The sequence below is a fragment of the Brienomyrus brachyistius genome, chromosome 7, assembly GCF_023856365.1.
Source record: "Brienomyrus brachyistius isolate T26 chromosome 7, BBRACH_0.4, whole genome shotgun sequence".
NCBI lineage: Eukaryota > Metazoa > Chordata > Actinopteri > Osteoglossiformes > Mormyridae > Brienomyrus > Brienomyrus brachyistius.
In genome coordinates this window covers 11,340,039-11,362,600 of record NC_064539.1, presented here as the reverse complement: position 1 = coordinate 11,362,600, position 22,562 = coordinate 11,340,039, and the positions used below count along the sequence as shown (strand labels likewise).

The 22,562-nt window shown below is 43.1% G+C and overlaps 1 protein-coding gene across 3 annotated transcripts; it reads left to right on the top strand.

The window, feature by feature from the left end:
• Positions 1–5,890: 5,890 nt before the first annotated feature.
• On the top strand, positions 5,891–19,971 carry poc5 (POC5 centriolar protein homolog (Chlamydomonas)). Of its 3 annotated transcripts, none has more exons than XM_049019079.1 (13): positions 5,891–5,955; positions 6,418–6,505; positions 7,011–7,158; positions 8,437–8,529; positions 9,039–9,226; positions 11,340–11,522; positions 11,733–11,837; positions 13,064–13,243; positions 13,642–13,804; positions 18,009–18,151; positions 18,326–18,442; positions 18,778–18,957; positions 19,235–19,971. In XM_049019079.1, exons 2-13 carry the CDS (start codon positions 6,422–6,424, stop codon positions 19,361–19,363), a joined length of 1,713 nt encoding a protein of 570 aa, XP_048875036.1. In that variant the 5' UTR covers positions 5,891–5,955; positions 6,418–6,421; the 3' UTR covers positions 19,364–19,971. The 3 variants fall into 3 exon arrangements, with proteins under 3 accessions (XP_048875036.1, XP_048875034.1, XP_048875035.1); XM_049019077.1 differs by having other exon boundaries at positions 18,320–18,442; XM_049019078.1 differs by having other exon boundaries at positions 5,892–5,955; positions 6,422–6,505; positions 18,320–18,442.
• Positions 19,972–22,562: the final 2,591 nt, after the last annotated feature.

The following is a 22,562-nucleotide window of genomic DNA, read 5'->3' as shown; positions in this document are numbered from 1 at the left end:
CCTGTACACCCCGGTAGGACCAAAAACAGAACCATGTGGCATGATGGGAAAAGATACAGAACAAAACTGTGGGGAGGAACAGTAAACAATGACAGAAAAGACGACCGTTTCAGTTCCAGCGGAAAGGAAGCACACTGACAAACAGATGGTGGCAATGAATGGGCTCATCACCTGAATTCACCTGGTTTTTCCCTCCATACATATTGTATTATTTCATGGGGGCATGTTTCCTGTTTTCCTGGGAAACAACCAACAAATGTCTGACACAAAAAAATTATGCTTTCTTTGTATTTATTTTTATATTGCTCGTTCTTTGCTCCTACACTGATTAATTCATACATTATTTATCAAATATAGTTTTTATTTAGGGTATTTTATTTTGTCACTGAAGGTGGAGTGCATTAAGTTTTAAATCACAAATCCTGCTGGAATTTCAATTTTCCGTGTGTTTAACCATAGCCTGCACCTATTTAATCACTAATTTTAACCAGCTGATCAGGTTCCCTCAGGAGATCACCCCAACGTCCCTGCAATCCAATATAGTGCTTTGGTCCTCCGTCATCGCGGCTGTCATCATGGTCGAGCTGACCATTCCGTGGGAGGAAGGAATGGTGGCTGCCTTCAAGAGGAAGAAAAATAAGTATGCAGAGCTGGCAGCTGCATGCTCACCGGCCGGCACCAATCAGAGGTACCAATCTGAAGAGAGCCATCAGAGGTATTGCCGAGGAGGAAGAGCAGGGGAGCTTCTGGATCTGGCTCCGCAGGAAGGACAAACAATGGGGGAAGCAGGGATCTTAGGGCCAGCTGCAGGGGGCGGTAGGGAGACGTCCCTATCGCTGCTCCACCACCCAGAGACTAAAGGAGTGAAACATCGGTGAAGGGCGGCTCCCGGCTGACGACCCTGCAGCCGGCAGAAGGGCACCGTCGGAGGTGCGTAAGGCAGAGACGCCAAGCAAGGGGTTCCACCTACCTGTGCTGAATAGTATTCGTCTTGAGTACAGATTCAAGCTTTATGTGTAGAATTATGTAATAGTCTGAGAAAGTTTCTCCTATCCTATCCTATCCTATCCTATCCTATCCTATCTTGTCTAAAAAAAACAGCTTCTTCCGCACAATCCTCAATAACTGACTTTTCTTAAAATACTGATTAGCAGATAATGCTGTAGTCGAGCAGCAGGGGGTAGTAAGTCTGGCTCCCCAGTAACAGCTTTCTTCAGACTGACTCATAATAAATCACAGCAGAGACAATCACACTGTACTCTGGGAAAACATGCTCAAATTTCACATTAAACATGAATAAAAACATTTCATTTTTATTAAGACAGCCGCATAAATCTTAATACTTTAAAGCCAAATAACAATTAGCTAGGGGGAAAGACAATAATGGTTAGAGCATCAAAATAGTTTACAGTTTTGAAATGATTGGTGAACCTCTATCAGCATGGTAATGCATTTCAGTAACTGTTAGGGTTACTGTAAAAACATTCTAGCTTTGTCATACGTCTTTAATTAAACAGCCATATTTTGTTTCTAAAATCTCTATGGCAAAATTGTCATTGTATTGTTATTAATGATTATATTACAACTTCACCTTTATTATTGGGTAGTTGATTAAAAATCCTGTGGTGAATGTTGCAACAATGTTATGTTTTCTTGGCTTTTTTGTTTGCTAATGTTCACATTAGACTGAAATGTTTCGATGGTTCTCAGAAAACTGTCGTAGACAATTCAATTATACTTTTATTGCAGCATGAATTGTTATGAGCCAATGAACACACCAGTAGCCTATTACTTTAATTTTACAGATATTAATTGTAAGCTTTTGATATAATTAAATTTAATCAAAATCATTTGTTATTTTAAATTTGGTTTGATTTTTATAAATGGCTAATTAAAACAAACGCATGTTAAAATCCATGTATGGGGTACTGGGTGATCTTTTTCAGTACTTTGTAAAGCAAACTCAAGTAGATCTATCTGAAAATATCAAAAACTCAGTGCTTATCAAAGACAATAAGACAACGTAAGATAATGTACTTCCTTTGTGTATTAACCTGCTTACTCAGGATCAGAAGAAACAGCGGAATGCTGTATTTCATTTCCTGTACAAAGCATTTGAAATGAGTCCACCAGCTTTTCAAGACCAAAGGCCATCTTCTGCATTGTTTCTTTCCATGCTATTTGAAGGCAAAAACTGGCCTGGGAAACAAAATTAAAAAAAAGAAGAAAAAAAAACATCAGCATGCTCACCAGACTGTCTACAGATCGCGCCATGTTGATGACTGTCTTCCACATTAAATGAACACCGCCAGCTGTACTAATTTGTGACAATGTCAGTCTGTATGAGCACCTTGCTAAATGAATGTTTTGAGTCATTGCTCATTGTATTACAATGTAACTATCTAGGGGTCTGATAATCTATAAGATAACTTGTTTATTAAACATTAAAACTTCATAATCATCCACCCACTTTCCCATACCTACCAACATTTCGGATTCAGAATACTGGAGTTTTTTTTGGTGGTGGGGGGTGGGAGTTGGATAAGTCAGTAAGGAAGCAAGTAGATAATTAAATAAATGAACAGATTATATAGATAGTTAGACAGACAGATAGATGGCTGCATACATCCCTTGAATTGGACTGTTTGTTGCTAGGTTGCAGTAAGGAATAGGTCGAATCTGTATGTAGTGTGTGAATTGTGTGTCTTGATTGTGTTTCATAAACAATCAGTCAATTTGAATTGACTGAAACCCGGGGAAAATGGGAGTTTCTGCAGGTATGCCTTCCAGCTGCTTATTCTGCTCATGGTCCAAGGGTCTTGGAGCCTCTCCCAGGAAGCACAGGGCATAAGGCTGGGGGTCCATCCTGGACAGAATGCCAATTAACATTATAATCACAATGGGAAAAGCAGTCAGTACCAGTGATTGTGGGTAATTTGAATGTTTTTTAGATTATCTTCTCTGGTTAGTTTAAAATGTATCATGTAATAATGTTCATCACCTTCCATCTACAGTGGTTAGAAAATTATATTTTATGTTTCCTTTCTGTATTTCAGCCTTGAGCATATGTTCTCATTTGGGGTTGGCATGGTGGTGCAGTGGTTAGCACTGTTGCCTCACATCTCTGGGGCCTGGAGTCAAGTCTCCACCAGAATTCCATGCATGTGGAGTTTGCATGTCGTTATCATGGTGTTTCCTCCAGGTATGCGGGTTTCCCCCCACAGTCCATAAACAGGCTGAGGCTAATTGGAGTTACCAAATTGCTTGTAGGTGTGAGTGAATGGCATGTGTGACTGTGCCCTTTGATGGGTTGGTGTCCCATCCTGGGTAATTCCCTGCCTTGTTCCTGTATGCTCAGACCTCCCTGTGAGCCTGAGTAAGATAAGCAGTTTCGGGAAATGGATGGCATACAGTATGTCCTCAGTCCGTCTTTAGAGGATATTATCAGCATAATGCCCCTACTGGTCAGAGCCTCCACCTGCAGCTTGTCCCCCCAAAAACAGCTATCCCATCATGGTATGAGGCTGCAGAAAACAAAAACATTTCCTTCAAAGATTTAACATGAAATCCAGCAGGCAGGTTGGGTTTCATGTAAACGATGGATCAAAGCACCTAATTAACATTTATATAACTAGAAAGCTGAAGACTGTCTTCCACACTTCTGACCTTCTTTTTGTTTTAAATCTCCCCTCTGCTTTGTATATGTGTGAACTTTGTACAGTATATACTGTATTGCATATTCTCCCCATGTCACACGAGTCCGCCCAAAGAAATGCAGTTAGACTAATTGGTGTATCTAAATTGCCTGTCCTGTATGACTATGCATGCGAGTGTGTCTGCATGTGCCCTTTGATGGATTGGCACCTTGTACTCCAGCCTTGTGCCTATAGCTGCTCCCATGCAACCATGACCAGAATAAGCATTTGGAAGATGAATGGATACATGGATGGATGACTTTGGGCAACAGCTCAAGTCTGGATTGTTCTTTAGAGCTTTAGAATGCAGATCACACTGATGTATATGTATTTAAAAGTTTGATGAAGCTTGCCATTATTCCATTCAATATTATCAAGGGCAATCTGCTCTAGGATAGAGAAACTGCAAGATATTAAACCAATGAAGGTGAAATAAGTACAACTGATGATTTATGAAACATGGCTTCAACATTTTTTTTTAAATTCACTATAAACGACCAAATTAACCATTATGATGTAGATGTCCGTCTTTGGTATTTCTCAAGATTAGTGCTAAAGGGCAGCAAGCCAGTTGGCAGTCTAGTACCAGCTGTGGGACAAGAAGTGACCAAAGACTATAGGAGAAGAGGAAAGTGAGGAGCAGAAATGATCTGTTTTCCTTTGCTAGGTTTGTCAGTCATTTATTCATTAATAATTTAACTGGTGTAGATTTTGCTTTAAAACACCCAAATAAATATATATTAGCCATTTGATACTTGATATAGTTGATCAAAAAAGTTTTGCTATAAACTTTCCACTGAGTTTTGTTCCCATTGCAATAAATAACAATAATAATAATTATAATATTTTGTGATTTAAACATTTCTGCCAATGATGTTAAATTCTACATTGACATTGTCATGGACAATGCAAACAAACTGCATTATAAAGTACCCTGTTCCATAACAGTCAAGGACCATGTAAATGATATGGGAAAAGAAGCTGGGTAATAGAAAAATGAGCTGATTTTTCATCTTTCATTATTATGTCAATACAGTGTGGCCTCATTAATAATTTCCTCAGTTTGTAACTGTTTCCGGTAAATGTTTATTAATTATAATGCTGGCGCAATATCGATAAGGTGCTGATGAATGGGCGTAACAGGAAAAAGGACAAGATATACATACTCAGCATTATGGAAAAAAAACTGTATTGTGTTAATGACAAAGTGAGAAGTATCACTAAAGGTACTAATTTAATAATATTTATACGTTATGTCCGTCTGAAAGAAATATTATACTTTCTAAAACCATGTACTTTATAAATCTGACTGACAATTAAGGGCCCTAATAATTATTAATTGGAACACGTAATTGGATTGGTCTGGGTTTGGGAGGCTTTCATGGGGTCCAAAATCTCTAGCGGCACCCAACAGTACTTTATGGGAGATCTTTAGCAAAGATATTGCACCACTTCTGTACTGAGGCTCACAAAGCTTTAAGAAACCCAAGACAGACTTAGCAAGGGATTTTGGGCACACTGACAAAGAGGTCCTTATCCCACGTATAGAGCATGTTTAAAACGCCCAGTGTTCTTAAAATTTATTGCGACGGCAATATAATTGTAAGCAGCTTAATTCTGAATATAATTTCATAAGATGGATGGACACAGTACAAAAAAGGACATCCACAGAATACGAAAAAAACTGAGCACTGCGCACAGCTATATCAAAGTAACCTAACCTTAATAGCCAACCTAGCTAAAACATTAGGCATTTAACGTGTGATTCTTTGAGCGCACAAACAGAAGAACTGAGCAGTCACCATTTCTTAAAATGAACGGTGTTTTTTTTTTTTCAATTTTACAGCCATTTGTCCATTTAAATGACAGCACACATTATCACACACACTGAGACGGCATGTGTTTGGGAGATGCCCTGAGGAATCCCACATATATACAACGAGCAATTCAATCCCCTAACCCTAATAGAAAGAGGCATCAGCGCTACCCGCTGAGTTACCAGATGGAGTAACCGCCTGGAAGAGCACGGCGTTACCTCTGCGCAAATAGCCATAGAAACAGACCCAACCACTATCCCAGCTTCCACTTAATTCCCCCTAATTCCGGTAAACAGCCCACCAATCGTAAACGTTGCAGACAAACTCGGCCAATCAGAAATGGCGTTGTTGATGACGCGCCCACAGGTTTGAAACTGTCAGAAAGCAAAGAGAAAGTTTAGCTTGCTAACTATGCTTCCTGGGCAGTGTCTTATAAACGAAAGGTAATGGCAGTAAAACAATCATGTGTGAATGAAAGAGGATTTATTTTGCTGGGCTAAAAAGGAGTATGCCTGCTGTATTTTTGCACACGACTATACGGCCAGTATTACACTTTTTGGCATAGGTGATAGTGTCAATTTGTAAATTGCTAATACTGTATGTAATGTCAATGTTAGACAAAAGCTGGATGGATGCTTGTTCAAATAATGTATATACTTGCGTTAATAAATTGTGCTTAATATGTAATAAGATTATCATTTTAAAAATAGTATAGTCTCTTCAGATTTTTTGCTAATATTTGATAACGTTATACTTTCCATAGTTTTCCTCTGCGTATGTGTAATATCCAGGTTGGAAAGATTTATTAGCAATCATACTGCTGTATAACATAATACAACGCTGCAAAACGTAGGTCTGCCGATCTACATAATAATAGTTATTGTATCGTATTTGATATTGCCTAGCTAGATGTCATCAGATGAAGCAGAGGGAAGCAGCCCAGTTCTGCCAAAGGATTCAGATCGGGGCAGTTCAGTGTCCTCCGCGCTGCAGGTACTGCAACTGAAACATGTCTGAAACTTCTGTTAATAAATCAGATACTTTTCATGTGTCTTTTCCAGCGTCGCATTTAAGTTGATGCTAACCAGTAAAAATCAGGTATGGGACACAACATGAACAAACTAATTTTGATAAACAAGTATAGAATAGTACTGCTTCTATGTTCATGTAGTAACTCATTTACAGATAACAGCTGTTTATAATGAAGACTGTCAGCAGCTTTATCAAATGCACTAAATTCATAGTACATGATCATTTTTATTTCCAAAATGTGGTTACTTATTAAATAAAAAAAAAATGTATGACAGATAATCAATGATTTATTCCAGTTTTAAGAATACGAATTGCGGCTTTATTAGTATCATTAACTGATGCTGTCAAATCAATATCATGTAATTTCTATAGGAACAAAAAGTATAAGTAGATGGAGCTCTTACAGTCATTGTACATCATTTCATTCTTAATCACCTCTGCTCCCTGACTGCTGCCGGACTGACAGGATGAATATGAGGAGCTTCTCCGATACGCTGTGGTGACTCCCAAGTTTGAGGTGGACCCGGCACGTCAGCCCCGCCACGCATCGCAGGCGTCCGTCGACGGGAGGATCGCGGGGTTAATGGACGGCACTCGCTCTCGCCCCTCTGTGGGTAAGCTGCCGTCATGCCTGCACATGCTCTGCTACGATTGTTATTTTTTAAAGAAACGGACGACTGAGATATTTACATAATTTTCCCCTGAGCCGCAGGTCTTTTTTTGCCTGTACTCTGGGATTATGATCACTGGCAAAGAAGCACGATAAGCTTTTTATGATAAATCTTGGTAAAAGTTTTCCGCTAAAAGCCAAACCCAAATAGTGTTAAACAATACACTTTCCAATGACTTCTTGCATACAAGTTTTTAAAAGCATCCCTGCCCTAACAGGCAGGTGAAATGAAATACTTTTATCACCATTTGTACAGCTACACTGCTTCCATGGGTCCCATCTTGCTCTGCATGAGACACACACACACAAATACATATAGACAAGTCGGAACGAGGCTTAAGGTCCTATGGCTGGGTCTGGCCATTTATGCAGCACCCCTGAAGCATTTTGGAAGGTTAACGATCTTGCTCAAGGGCTCTAAAGACATGCGACTATTTTGCTGGGGATGGGACTCGAACCAGCAACCTTTCAGTCACCCGCTTCGCTACACACCACCCCCTAGGTGGTTAGTTTAAGCTCAAAATCATCCCTTTCTTGCGTGATGGATTATTAGTTAAGGTTCAGAAGTATCCCTAGGTAGTTTGTTCAAGGTCCAACCTCTCACCTCTCAGTAATTTGTTGCAATCTCAAGCAACCTGATTAATTTGCCATGCAGATGAAAAAAAATCAAACCAGCCCACATCGGATGCTGTATTTTTAATGATATTATAGACCCCCGATTTCATCCTGAGGAGGTTAAGCAGTTGATGAATGGATGGATGGAATTTTATAGCAATGTAATGGACTGCATTGTGCCTGCCCTTTAAAGCTTATCTTCCAGAGTACCCTGTCTGCCGCGATGGTGTTTATAATTTAGACTCTCTCCATGCTGTTGAGAATGAGCAGCCCTAACATCGGCTGGGCCAGCTTAAGATGCACAAGATGCGTCTCAGTCTTGTTTTTAAAGCTGTATCCTTTTCGTTCACCGGTACTGATTGGCTCTGCTGATGCAGCAGCTGCTCAGCTTCTGAGTGCAATTAGTCTGCAGGCTTTTATCTGCGAAGGACCACTGGGTTTACAGCTGATTGGAAACGAGCCGCTGGACTGGAGCCAAAGTCGGTTTTTAACCTTCAGCGCGCGCGTGTGTGTTTTTGTGTGTGTGTGTCCGAGCATCCTTTAATTTCATTAAGGCACAGACAGTCATTTGGAAATGAAGCGTTGCCTTTTCTGTATGACGTCACAGGGTCGATGGCCAAGTGGGAAGGAGGGCGGTTCTCGAGCAGCGAGCTGCCGTCAGCTGGAGTCACGCCCAGAGAGCACTCAGCCAGGGCTCAAGGTAGGTTCCGGAAAGCCCAGTGCCTTTTATGGTGCCTTTTAGGTTACACATCTTATTCCGCAGTATACCTGAGCTGCTTTTTCTATCAAGGTCATAGTCATAGTGTTCATAAATGTGCAATGCAAAAGTATTTTAAGTTATAAAAAAAGCTTTTAAAAATTATTATGCATCCATCCATTTATTCATTTTACCCCTAGCAGGGTCATGGTCAGTTTGGAGCCTTTACCATGAAGCACAGGGTGCAAGGCAGGGCACAGCAATCCACAGGGCTTATTCTCAGATGCATAATCATCATTATTCTAAAATGAACTAATAAAAATCTCATATTATAAAAGTAAATCTCACTAGATTAGAAACTTGCACTGGAACACCCAGTCTTGTTTGGGAGTTTAAGACCTCTTATTACCGTTTATCTGCGTAACATTTTGTGATAAAGTTTATGGGTAAATGAGAAGGGTGTTGGTCACCGTACAGGTTTCACGTGGAAGTTTTTTTTTGTTGATGTTCAGCTTCCGCAGAGGAGATGCCCATCAGGGCCGGTGTCATATCCGCCGTCGATTCGCAGGAGGTGCACAGTGAGCCGGAGAGCTCTGAGAGCAGCGTCCCGGAGCCTGGGGTTACCTCCGTGACTGAGATGTTTGTGTCTGAGGAGCAGCTGAGCCGGATGGAGCACGTGCTGGATACCTGGAGCGACAACCTGAAGGCAAGTTATCACCAGCGTTTACGGAGGAAGACCTATCAGATTAGTTATGATGATTAGAATGAACAGGAAGCCATTGCCTGTCAGGTTTTGTCAGTGTAGATCACCACTGTCTGATGAGAAACACGTACAGTCCCACATCTTGTCTGGTCAGTTGGTTCCATGACTACATAAGAACGTAAGAAATTTACAAACGAGAGGAGGCCATTCGGCCCATCAGGCTGGTTTGGGGAGAACTTAGATAATAGCTCAGAGTTGTTAAAATCTTATCTAGCTCTGATTTAAAGGAACCCAGGGTTTTAGCTTGTGCTACAGTAGTAGGAAGACTATTCCATACTCTAAGTACATGCTGTGTAAAGAAGTGTTTTCTCAAATTCAGTTTAAAATGTGCCCTTGAGAGGCAAAGTGGGCTGTTTGACCCCTACCCCCTTTTTATAGAATATTTTCAATTGGATAAGTTGTTATTATCTAAGTCATACCTCTGTGCTACCTATGATATATATCAATTGTAGGGTATAGGCACACAGATTTTTTTGAAAAAGTTTCAACTTTGGAGCTCATTTTCTCAAAACTTTGTTTTTGTGGGATAGTCCACTTTACCTCTCAAGGGCACAAATGTTCTCCCGCTAATTTCCACCTATGGCCACGAGTTCTAGTATTTAAACTAATATTGAAATAGCCATTTGGCTGAACAGCGTCCAGACCTGTTTGAATCTTATATACCTGGATCATGTCCACCCTTAGTCTCCTTTGCTCAAGGCTAAACAGATTTAGCTCAGCTAACCTCTCCTCATCAGACATTCCTCTAAGACCAGGAATCATTCTAGTACCCCTATGGTAAACCTTTTCCAAGGCAGCAATGTCCTTCTTAAGGTATGGTGACCAAACCTGCACACAATTTTCTAGGTGGGGTCTTACCAAGGAATTGTATACTCGTAGCATCACCACCCTTGACTCCACACACCTAGAGCCCAACATCTTATTGGCCTTTTTAATTGTTTCCCCACACTGGTGAGAGTGGGACATGGAAGCATCAACATCCACCGAGGTCTTTCTCATAATCAGCTACCTTTATTTCTGTGTATTTCTGTATTTTATATTTCTGCTGCCTGCATGGATTACCTTACATGTATCTACGTTAAATTTCATCTGCCAGATATCAGCCCAGTCGCTAATTATATCAAGAGACTGACTGAGATAATCCAAAACTGCATACTTTCAAGACCCTTGTAGGAAAGTACCTATTTACTTTGCATATACACCTATTGGTGAATGCTATAGTACAGTACAGAAATAGTAAGTGCAGCTCCACCAGTAACCAGTGTTGGACAACAACTGAGTTAGGATGCTGGCTAGTGGATATTTCAACATACGGTGTACTTACGCACACCTAGCTCAATCCACACTTACGTACTTTGCGTGCCAATTTGAAATAGTTCTTTTCTGGTTAGTTTTAAAGCTATTATTATTTTTACCACAGTCAGCAGTGAACAGTTTAACCTTTTCAGTGGATATCAATTGTTGTCAGGGAGGCAAATATGTCAGTGTCAACAAGATACAAACTAATTATTCTTTATATTTACAATTAACAGTGATTGTAGTTAGCTAGCTATCTATCTTTCATTGTTAAATCATTAGAATTAGCAATATTATGTAATCCATACAAAAACCATGATGAATACGTAGTATATGATAATACCTAGTACAAATATACTGTAAATGCTAGTTAAACAGATGATTTCATAAAATATCTTTTCATTGGTCACTTAAATATCAAATGTTATCAAATGACAGAGGAGAATACTATATCTATGGAATACGTCTAAAAAAGCACAATAATAAAGTGGACATATGTGGTGTTTAAAAGAGAATAATATGATATGTCCATCCATCCATACATTTTCCAAACCGCTTATCCTACTGGGTCTGGGTTCCTATCCCGGAAGCAATGGGCACAAGGCCGGGAACAACCCAGGATGGGGGGCCAGCCCATCACAGGGCATAATATGATATGTGCAGAGGACAATTGTCCACATTCCCTGGGGGCGGGACTAAGGGCTTGTGATCCTAATGGGGAGGGGTCAGGGGTTTGGGTGACTCTAGCAGTGACTTTCAGGTCCATGTGATGGCGGAGCTCCGCAAGTGGAAGCTGGTCTTCATGGAGCAGCACCGGCTGGAGCTGAAGAGGGAGCGTCAGAGGCACGCAGCCCAGGTGGCACGCCTCGCTGCCCAGATGGACAGTCTGAAGGAGCTGCTGCGCACCTACGAGACCTCCAACCAGAGGAAGGACGAGGTGCCTCCGCCCCCACCCCCCCAGCCGCCTGCTGCTACCCGTTGCCGTCTCCTGAATGATGTCAGGCTTTGGTGTCGTTATCCTGCGTTTCCCCGGACTTAAGGCTGCCATCAGTTTGTTCTTCCTTCAGCCTCTGGCTGGATAGTACTGTTTTCGAGACGGACAAGGGGGAGGATACATGGCCTGAAAGGTTCCCCTCCATGCCGGCAGGTGATCAGTAACCTGAACCACTCGCTGGAGAGGCAGAGGGAGCGACTGGAGCTGATGAGGAGCTTCACCCGCTGGAGGCTGCAGCACCTTGAAGCCAAGGAGGAGGTGAGGGCCCTCCCAAGGGGGTTCCACCCAACTTTCCTTTAAAAACCCATCTGTTGATACATTGCTTGGGCCCCCCACCCCCGCTTGGTATTTTCTGCACTTCATGCAGCCTCCTCTGCAGGGCCTTACTCCATTAAACCCTAATGACAGTAATCTAACAACATTATGGTTTATGCAAATGGCGTATTGAGCCTGAGCGTGACTTACGACAGCCCTCTATATGTGCTTATTAAACACTCAACCTACTGTCTCCTTTTATGTCATTATATATTTTTTCTTTTTTGAGGATATGATGTATACCTTGCAGCTACAAAATCCACTCAGAGACACAAGTCAATATAAAGCTTTTAGATAAAACTTTGACATAAAAAGCTTTTTTTTTTTATCATATCTCTGTCATCTTTTAGAGTAGTGTTTCTCAATTCCAGTCCTCAATGATAATCCACATTTTTGCTTTGTCTCAGGTCCCAGCATACCTGCACCTCACTTTCTGTGTTCCTGATTGGCTGGGAGCTGAGAGGGAGCAAAAATGTGGGCTGTCTGGGGGTCCCTGTGGACTGGGTTGATAAACATTGTTGTAGAGCATCAAAATTGTAGGTGTTTTGGAGGCCATTGCATGATGTATTCAGTCTTGTGTGTGTGTGTGTGTGTGTGTGTGTGTGTGTGTGTGTGTGTGTGTGTGTGTGTGTGTGTGAGAGAGAGAGAGAGAGAGAGAGAGAGAGAGAGAGAGAGAGAGAGGATAGCAAATATCCCCAAGTGCAATAATGACCTGTTATTTTGACGTTGTGAGAACCATTTTTTCCCCAAAAGGGAAAACTCAGTTTTATAAAAATCTGTGAGTGCTATCATAAAACTACAAAAGCCAACAGGCTTGTATTGCGTTTGGTTACTTATGAATTTGCAAATGCTTGTGTGCTTGTATGTGCGTGTGCATATGAGCGTGCATCTGTGCACATGTGTGCATGTGCGTGTGCGTATGAGCGTGCATCTGTGTACATGTGTGTATGTGCGTGTGTGTATGAGCGTGCATCTGTGCACATGTGTGCATGTGCGTGTGTGTATGAGCGTGCATCTGTGTACATGTGTGCATGTGCGTGTGTGTATGAGCGTGCATCTGTGCACATGTGTGCATGTGCGTGTGTGTATGAGCGTGCATCTGTGCACATGTGTGCGTGTGCCCGTCCCTGTTCCTCCCTCACCTCCTGCTCTCCTCTCCGCCGCTCCAGGCTCATGCGGTCAAGGTGGCGGAGCAGCACTACCTGCTGCAGTTGAAGAGGAAGGTGTGGGCGGCCTGGCGCTCGCCCATCCAAGCCCGGTGGAAGCAGCATGTGGAGAGGGCGTGCCAGGCCCGCGCTGAGGCCGTGTGCGCCCAGCTGTCTGCCCACCACGAGGCGCAGCTGGCCCAGGTGAGGGGCCTCTGGGGGCCAAAGGTCCCGGGAGTGTACCCAGGCTTTAATGAGGATAGCGGCTCCAGTGGAAAATTGAAGGGGGAGGGGTATACAGAGCTGGGTAGGGGGAGATTGAATTTATTTAGAGTCTTCTTTGTTTAGTCCTTAATTTTGTGGGAATGACCAGCATGTAAATGCACAGCCTTAAGAGGGTCTGACAGCTGTGATGTGTCTGTTTTATGGGGACGGAGAAGGGATGGCTTCCTCCCCAATACAAGGAGCCACTGCAACATAGCATTTGTGTGACCAGGGATCACATGGGTTGGAAAATGAGTTCACCCTGGGGGGGCCTTGTGCTGAGGGGTCCTTCCAGTCACATCCAGTACCTGAGTGGAACCTCGTGCTGTCTCTGTCAGTGCGCCGAGGAACTGGAGGAGGCCCGGGGAGAGATCCGGAGGCTGCACGCAGAGAGGGACCGCTTCGAGGAGTCCATGAAGAAAGCTTTCATGCGAGGGGTGTGTGCCCTCAATATGGAGGCAATGAGCGTGTTCCAGGGGACTGAGGCCAGGCCAGACCACGGTCAGTGCCCCGAGAAACTGATACACATTTAGGGCGCAAACCACACAATTTTAACCACACTTAATGCTAAATAAGCAGGGGAGACGCAAAAAGTGCATAGGTTAAACTTCACACATAATTTCATAGGAAACTACAGCGCAACCCAAAAATAATGGATAATGAGCAAGTTTTGTTGGTTATTTGTTAGTTATTGGGAGGATTCATTGTGACCAACCCAGGACGCAGCCTTTTATTTATATTTTATTTATTCGACCCACAACATATTCATAATTCTAATTAAATTTGGTCAGAAGATCGATCTTTAGTTTTCCACAGAATAAAAAAACGATGTAACATTATCCCTCTAATTCACATTTTCAAGTTTCAATGCCAACACTGGCAATATTAGATAAAAGTATATTGGTTATCATTCGAATATACCGGTGCAGAAATATGGAAACGCAAGCAAAAAAGGGGTTTATTGATGGATTGACTGTAATTGGGTTTGAAAAATAGTTCCATCTGCTCAATATTTACTCCACTACATCTCTTTTTTTGCACTGCCCTTTACTTTCCAAGTTTGTGCCGGTGCTTGTGGTCAACTACTATGCAAGGTGTCACTGTAAGCATGTCCCGAGTTTGAAGAAGAACAAAAAAGTTAAAGTTTGAACAAAAAATATCTTGTATCGAGCAGGGATTTAAAAAAGGGTTCCGGAACCACCTCTAAGCAATCTACACTCGGGCCGAGTTCCTGCAGTGTGAACGCGACAAAAGTTCCTGGTTCTGGAAAAAGGTTTTTGTTCCTTAAAAAAATTTCCTGAGATGTTAAAGCACCCATACCCACACACAGACACATGCACAGACACACATTCTGAGCAGCTTGGGTCTGCCAGGGCTGCCGTAATGTTGGATCTTCACAGTCTGCCACCATAATTCCTAAACGATCTACTGCAGAAACGCTCCTCACCTGGATTCCTCCTCCAGCTTGGCGGTCTTCCTGGAGCTGTGTGTTTCTTGGAGACGGTGGCTCATCAGGCCTGGAGGTGGAGCTTTGTCCATTTCCCCAGGGTCACACTGAAGGAGGTGGCAGGGTGCAGAGGAAACACGTACAGAGCTAGAGAGCCACATAGGGCGCTGCCATATAGTGAAACCCTCTTAGTAGGAAATCAGACCAGAAATTTTAAATGAATAGTTTAAAAACTCGATTTTATAAAGATCTGTGACTAAAAGTCTTGTATTTGAAAGTCTCCACAAGGAGAAACACTATATGGAAAAAAGTATAGGGATGATATAGCTGCAAAGGGCGGACAAACTCCATTTTCATGCCTATGGATATAGAATGGGATGTCGCAAGTTTCTGTAGGTGTAATGGCCATGGGTGAGTTTCCTGCAACCTTTATGCTACATCATTCGTAGGTTCCATCTTTTAACGTAGAACTTACAAATGACGTAGCATTACAAAGGCTTCGGGAAACTCACCGAAAATGGCATGAAAATGGAGTTTGTCCACCCTTTGCAGCTATATCATTTTTCCGGGAAGGCTTTCCAGAAGTATTTGAAGTGTTTCTATGGGAATTTTTGCCCATTCATCCAGAAGAGCATTTGTGAGGTCAGGCCTGGCTCCCAATCTCAGTTCCAGTTCATCCCAAAGGTGTTCATTGGATTGAGGTCAGGGCTCTTAGCAGGCCAGTCAAGATCTTCCACACCAAACGCAACCAACTTATGGATCTTGTTCCGCAGGGGTTGGGCTAGGAAAGCAATTCAATTTTATTTGTACAACGCATTTTCACATTGTTTCACTGTCTCAAAGCACTTTACTGCATCCCCACCCAAAGCCCCCGGTGAGTAAGACCAAGGTGACCGTGGCAATGAAAAACTAGAAGGAAGAAACCTTGGGAGGAACTCAGAAGGGGAGCCCATCCTCCTGGGACCGGCAGAGGAAATCAAATGGGCAAGATGGCAAAGTTCCAGTTCACACTGTCCCAATTTTAATGTTTGAGTCTCAAAGCAGGGGGCAGGCAGACACTGGTACTGCTTCTGATAGCAGGACCAACAGTGGCACAGCAGTAGGGCATATAGAAGAGACGTTACAGGCAGAAGGGCGAGGAGGCTGGAAGGGAGGCTATACTGTATTTCAAACATTAACAAGTAATGATCTGAAAGTAGAGGATTTTGAGGGATAATAGATACATGTCCCACCAACACACCACGGCTAAGAATCAAATCCAGGGTGTGGTTACAGGCATGAGTAGGCCTGATTACATTCTCACATACACCTACCGAGTCAAGAATAGCAGCAAATGTTGTTAAAGGATCACTGTCGTTCCCCATGTGAATATTAAAATCGCCAACTTTATCATTAGTGACCACCAGATTTGTTCAAATATCTGCAGACTCCTTAAGAAAATTACTGTACGGACCCGAAGGTCTATACACAATAACAATGATGATTGGACGTGAAGGACTACAAGGAGATGAGTCAGTAAGACTAAGAACAAGAATTTCAAATGTGCTAAAGCTATAACCACTTCTCAGACACTCCTAGGTCAGACTGAAATATTGCAGCAGCTCCACCTTTGCCATCTGGTCGAGGGTTATGCTTATAACTGTAATCGGCTGAAGTAGATTCATTTAGTGCCATGAATTCATTTAGTCTAAGCCCTCTTTGAGTAAGACATAAGGCACAGAGACGAAAATCAGAAATCATGTCATTTATTAGTAATGCCTTACCCCATACCTTTATCCCTCCTTCACCAAACTATACATCTGGCCCAATGCAGGCACATAACGTTTGTTTGGCATCTGCCAAACCCAGACTCGTCCATTGGATTGCCAGACAGAGAAGAGAAGATTTGTCAGGCCACAGAACATGTTTCCACTGCTCCAGTGGCGGCGTGCATCAGACGCTTGGCATTGAGCTTGGTGATGTGAGACTTGTACGCAGTTGCTCGGCCATGGAAGCCTATTTCATAAAGATCCTGGGGCACAGTTTTTGTGCTGGAGTTAATGCCAGAGGACGTTTGGGATTCTGCAGTTACTGAGCCAACGGAGCACTGGCGAATTTTACGCACCATGCGCCTCAGCACTCTGCTACAGCGTTACTTTACATGGTCTGCCACTTCACTGTTCCTAAACGCTTCCACTTTGCAATAATACCACTTGCAGATCACCATGGAATATCTAGCAGGGAAATAAATTTCACAAACTCACTTATCACAATAGTGGCATGCTATGACAGTACAGTGCTTGAATTCACTGAGCTCTTCAGAACGAATCATTCTTTCACAAATGTTTGTAAACCTGACTGCATGGCTAGGTGCTTCATTTTATACACCTGTGGCAATGGGTCAGAATGAAACAACTTGAATTCAGTGATTAAGAGGTGTGTCCCAGTACTTTTGTCGATATGGTGTAAATATCTAGTGTGTGTGGGGGGGGGTAGGAAATGGTAGGAATTTTGCCGAGTCTGAATGAGCAGGGAGTCTGTGGGTTTCTGTAACATGGGTCTGCTGTTCTCCGAATTGTGTCCTCGCCCTGAACCTGCTAGCAAACCCCCCATAAATCAGCACTCTGTGATGCACGCCGGGCGGGAAGCTGCCTCCTGCTCTTACAAGTAGCTGCGGGGCGCCTGAGAGGGAGGCTGTGGAGCCCCCACAACTAGGTTTTAACAAAGATCAGGATGTTCTCGTGCTGCAGATGAAGGGGCAGTAGCTTTTTTGTTAAATAGGTTCAGATAGAATGGCTGTTCTGTCTGTTCTGTAGTAGAGCACGAGGAGCCGTTGCAGTGAGCGTGCTGTGTCGCCACGGCGACTGTCGCTGGGCAGTGGGCTCCATTGCTCGTTACAGGTTTATTCCAAATCCAGATAATGCTGCAGGAAACGGGTCACAAACACTGCCTGATTCTGACAGCTGTATCCGTAATGGATTCTGTTTTTCGTTGCCATTTGTGATGCATGCTAGATATACATTAGCAGTCACGTAGTTGTGGGTTTTGCAGAAAGTTCCAGATCAGAAATGCATTTTATGTCCTCACGTTGAGCCTTTGATCGCTAACAGCTAGTGGTGATGATTTTTTATGCGGAGCAGACGCCCCATTCAGTCTTGGGCAGCTGTGATTGGATATTTGATCTCTGCCGGCCCCTCCTGGGCAGCTGTGATTGGATATTTGATCTCTGCCGGCCCCTCCTGGGCAGCTCTTCAATGATCAGGCCTGTCCCACTCACAGACCTCCAGCCCACACCGGACGCCCCCCGCTCCAGCTCCTCGGTCTGCTTCCAGCCACAGCCCAACCCCCCTACCCGCTCCAGCCCGGTGCACTTTGAGTCAGCCACGCCCCCCAGCCTGACCCATGATGACGCAGAGCCTGCGGTGAGGCGTCGCTGTGGAGATGCTTTTCATAAGTCTGGCGCATCACTTAGAACTGTCCCATTGATGTCACTTTTTTAGCAAAACGCTTTTATCTGGCCCAGTTGCTAATGCCTGTAGATACTGGTAATGACATTGGTTCTAGTCCCTAGTAACATCTCTGCTGTACATTCCCAGTTCATGTCTCAGTCTGGATCTGGAGCTGGCCCATTCAGACCAGTGGAAGGCTTCCCCTCCACCACTTCAGTCGGTACTGTTCTTCCACCAGGAGGCGCTGCAGCGACCCACAAACAGGTTGTACTCCTCCTCAGGTCTAGCAGAAATTCTAGTAAAGCAGTGTTTCCTAAGCCAAGCCTCAGGGACCCCCAGGCAGTCCACGTTTTTGCTGTCTTCCAGCTCCCTGGGGGATCCCTGAGTACTGGGTTGGGTGGCCACAGAATGCATCTGAACACGGGGGGGCTGAAGTAGAGGACAGGAAGAATTATGATTCGCATAAGATGAAACTGAGGTGTTTTTCTCCATTTGAAGCATGGCTGATCTGAGAACAGTGTAACAGCTGGGTTTAAGGTGGTGCAGATTTATCAGTGAGCTAACGGCTATATTTTGAAGGTTTCCCTGCTCTCCCGTAGCCCGGCACGCGTGTCGTGACCTCGGCCCAGCAGAAGGCTGCCAAGACCATCACGGCTCGCATCACAGGGCGCTCCGACCTCAGAGGCAGGGCAAGCCGTGTAGCTGGGAGCCTGCAGGTGATGGGTGTCGACCCGCCCATGAGCTCGGTTATCGTGGAGCGGCACCATCCCGTCACGCAGGTCAGCCCACCCCCATCACCCTCACTAGATATTATTTGTGAAGGAAGAACAATTACAGGGAAACAGCGTGTCGTTCACCGTATTTAATAATATTCCAATTAAGTTAATTTAATTAGAGACTGAACAGTGTCATAGCTTCTCATTAATTTTGCGTTTAATAATCAAACGCAGCAGGATGCTGTGGACATACCGGTATATTTACTGTCACACCGTACTGTGATCTGCATTGTCATGACACTCTTGTATTGTTTTTTTTCCCCCTGTGTCACCTCATCAGCTTACTGTCAGCCAAGCGACAGCAGCGAAGTTCCCCCGATCCTCTCAGGGCTCCGCAGGTGGCAGAGGCCCCGCCCATCATGGCAGGGCCCCCGCCTCTCAGATACACTCCATCAAGCTGGTGGAATGAAGCTCAGCCCCCCACACACACGCACAAGCGAAAGGGCATTCATCAGGCTCATTAATCTGACACGAATTAGGACTGGAGTGAAGGACTTGAAGAGCGGTGATCACTTAGGCTAGTGTTTCCCAACCCGGTCCTTGGCAACCCCTAGCCAGTCCACGTTTTTGCTCCCTCCCAGCTAGGAGCGAAAATGTGGACTGTCTGGCCGGGACCTGACAGAGATCAAAAAACTTAGACTGTCTGGGGGTCCCTGAGGACTGGGTTGGGACAGAAATTTAGGCTACCTCTGTATGCATTGATTGATTGATATATAAATTATACACACATGCACATACTTATGTATATGTGTGTGTATATATATTTGTGTGTGTGTGTGTATGATTTGCATTTTCATGCTAAAAGGTCGATTTTGAAATGGGTAGTTAAAAAGAATACGGTTGAAAATTACGATTGTACACAATTAAGTTTTTTTGTTGGAAATAACAATACTAAAGTAATTTTCCACGAACTCTCGGAACTCAGGGACCACTTTCCTGTTTTATGCGTTTGTTACATTTTTTAAAGATGTTTTCGATTAACTTTGATTTTTAATAAATTTTTATTAATGAAGTGTATCACTCTTGTATAAGTGTATAGCTTTTGTATATTCATCTCCCAACCTTGAAACTTCTTACCTGGTCACAGTCCTGGAGTCTCCCAGCAAGCACATCCCTTCTGCAAACTGAAGGCTTCCTGTGTGCCTGGGATGTGGAGGAGATTCAGGTTCCTGAATGCAGCATCTGCGCCGTCCTGAAATTATTTAACTGTGTCACTGGCTGCTGGTTACAGGGCCGAGGGGCCTGCGTACCTGCTACCTTCCTGGGGTGAGGTGAGCAGCCTGGGCCCATTTTCCCAGCGTAAATCCTGGCTCATTATGTTCCCGTGGACTCAGAAGACAGTGATTAATCCAGGGTTAAGGAACCCTCTTTGTATTTCACTGTAGCGAGAGCAGGAAACAGACGTGTCATGAAAAGTCAGAGGTAGCATCTTCCAATCTCCCCCCACACTGAATGTTGCATTGGTTCAGCCGCAACGGGTCATTTAATGAATTTTACCTCCGTCCTTTGGAGAGGCTGCCTGGCTTTAAATGCTTTTCTAAGCTTCAGCCTTGAAGACTTCAGTAATGGGGGTTTAAAAAAAAAACAAATGAAAATGAGCATCCATTCATCCTCCATAAGTGCCTGTTTCAGGAAGCAGAGGGCACCAGCCAGGAGATTCCTTGGATGCAAACTCAGTTCATCACAGGGCACACACCCTTACAATGGGCAATTTAGGTACACGATTCACCTAACTGCACGTGTTTGAATTGTGGCTGCAAAGCTGGGCACATGCTGGGAGAGCATGTGAACTGCGCACAGCCGACGGTGGCGTACATTGAACCCGGAGCCCTGGGGATACTGTTAAATGTCCTCAGTGCATTGGCACACTATCTAAACACTTCTTATAGGAAAGCTGGAGCTGTGTGATCTTGAGACTCTGAAATTAGCATTAATGTAGCCACAAACTCTATGGGATTTATGAGTCCACATACAACATCCATCTATCCATGTGGCCGTCTGCTAACTGCTTACAGGCAAGATCCGTTCTATCTTTAAGTTAAATTTGTAGGTAAGTTGGAAAAATAATAAAACACTACATAATAATAATGATACGATAATGGTAATATTCCATAATAATAGTATATAATTACTATATAATTAATTATATAATTAACTATTATATAATAAATAATAGCATATAATAACTACTATATAGTTACTATTACAGCGCACTCCACAATTATTGGCACCTCTTGTAAAGATTTGTAGTTTGGTGAAATAGTTTCACATTACACTGAAAAAATGGCATACATCCTACCTTTTATTAGAATAAATTTATTGAAATAAAAACAAATCCCTCATCAAAAAAATAATTCTTTTCCACAAAAACACAGGTGCCACAATTATTGGCACACCTGGATTTAATGTTGTATAATTTAATGTTAACAGCACTGAGTCTCCTATAACATTTTATAAGGTTGGAGAATGCAGAGTATGACATCTGAGCCCATTCCTCTTTACAGAATCTCTCCAGATCACCCAGGGTCCTTGGCCCTCTCTTGTGCTCTCTCCTCTTCAGCTCAGCCCACAGGTTTTCAGTGGGGTTCCGGTCAGGGGACTGAGATGGCCATGGCAGAAGCTTGATTCCATGGTCAGCTAACTATTGTTGGACATGTGCTTAGGATCATGGTTCTGCTGGAAAATCCAGTGATGGCCCAGTTTTTGTTTCCTGGAAGAGGCAGCCAAATTTTGATTTAAAATGTCCTGGTATTTCATGGAGTCCATAGTGCAAGGTCTTCCAAAGGTGCATATTTTTCAAGCCCTTTTTATAAATCTTTACAAGGGCAAATAATTGTGGAGGGCAATAAACGTTACTATTATACATTAGTATATAATAATGATAATAATACAGTAATAAAAGTAGATATAGTGGTGAACTCTAACTCAAGCCAGTAAACTGCCGAAGCCACGCAATATCTTCACAAGCTTCACAAAGTAGTGTGTACGCTCATTATTACGAACCATTTTATTTCATCAAAATGTTTAATATAATAGGCTTTATGGCAGTCTCTTGGTAAGTATGAGCTGTTCTTAAGTTGGATGTTCTTAACCTAGGGAAAACCTGTATTCTGGTCTTGAGCTTATACTAAATTTCATCCTGAAATCCAATACTTGCAAGGCAGTGTTGAAACTGGAGATTGAATTCTGCAGCCTCATCAAGAAAACATTCATTGTGGATGGTCAGATACTGTGACCTGTGGGCTCCGAAGCTGACCAAAGCCCAGGGTCGCCGTGGTGACCTTACATTATTCAGATATAACAACAGCGTTCTGATGCAGAACTGAGGTCTAGGATCACTATGATCTATCAGTGTGAAATTAAGAGAATAAATCAACATGATCCACAGCTGCTAGTCACAAACAGCACAGAGTCTGGCTCAGCTCCAGAAATTACAAATGTAATATATTTGCCAATAAACAATTCTAAAAATGCATATTTATCAATAATTACAAAGCCTGTATTTTTCATTAGCCAAATACATAACATGGAACACATTGAGCTGTTAACGTGATTAGTACTTACAAACAGAAAATCATATATTAAATGCCTTCACATTGACCAGCATC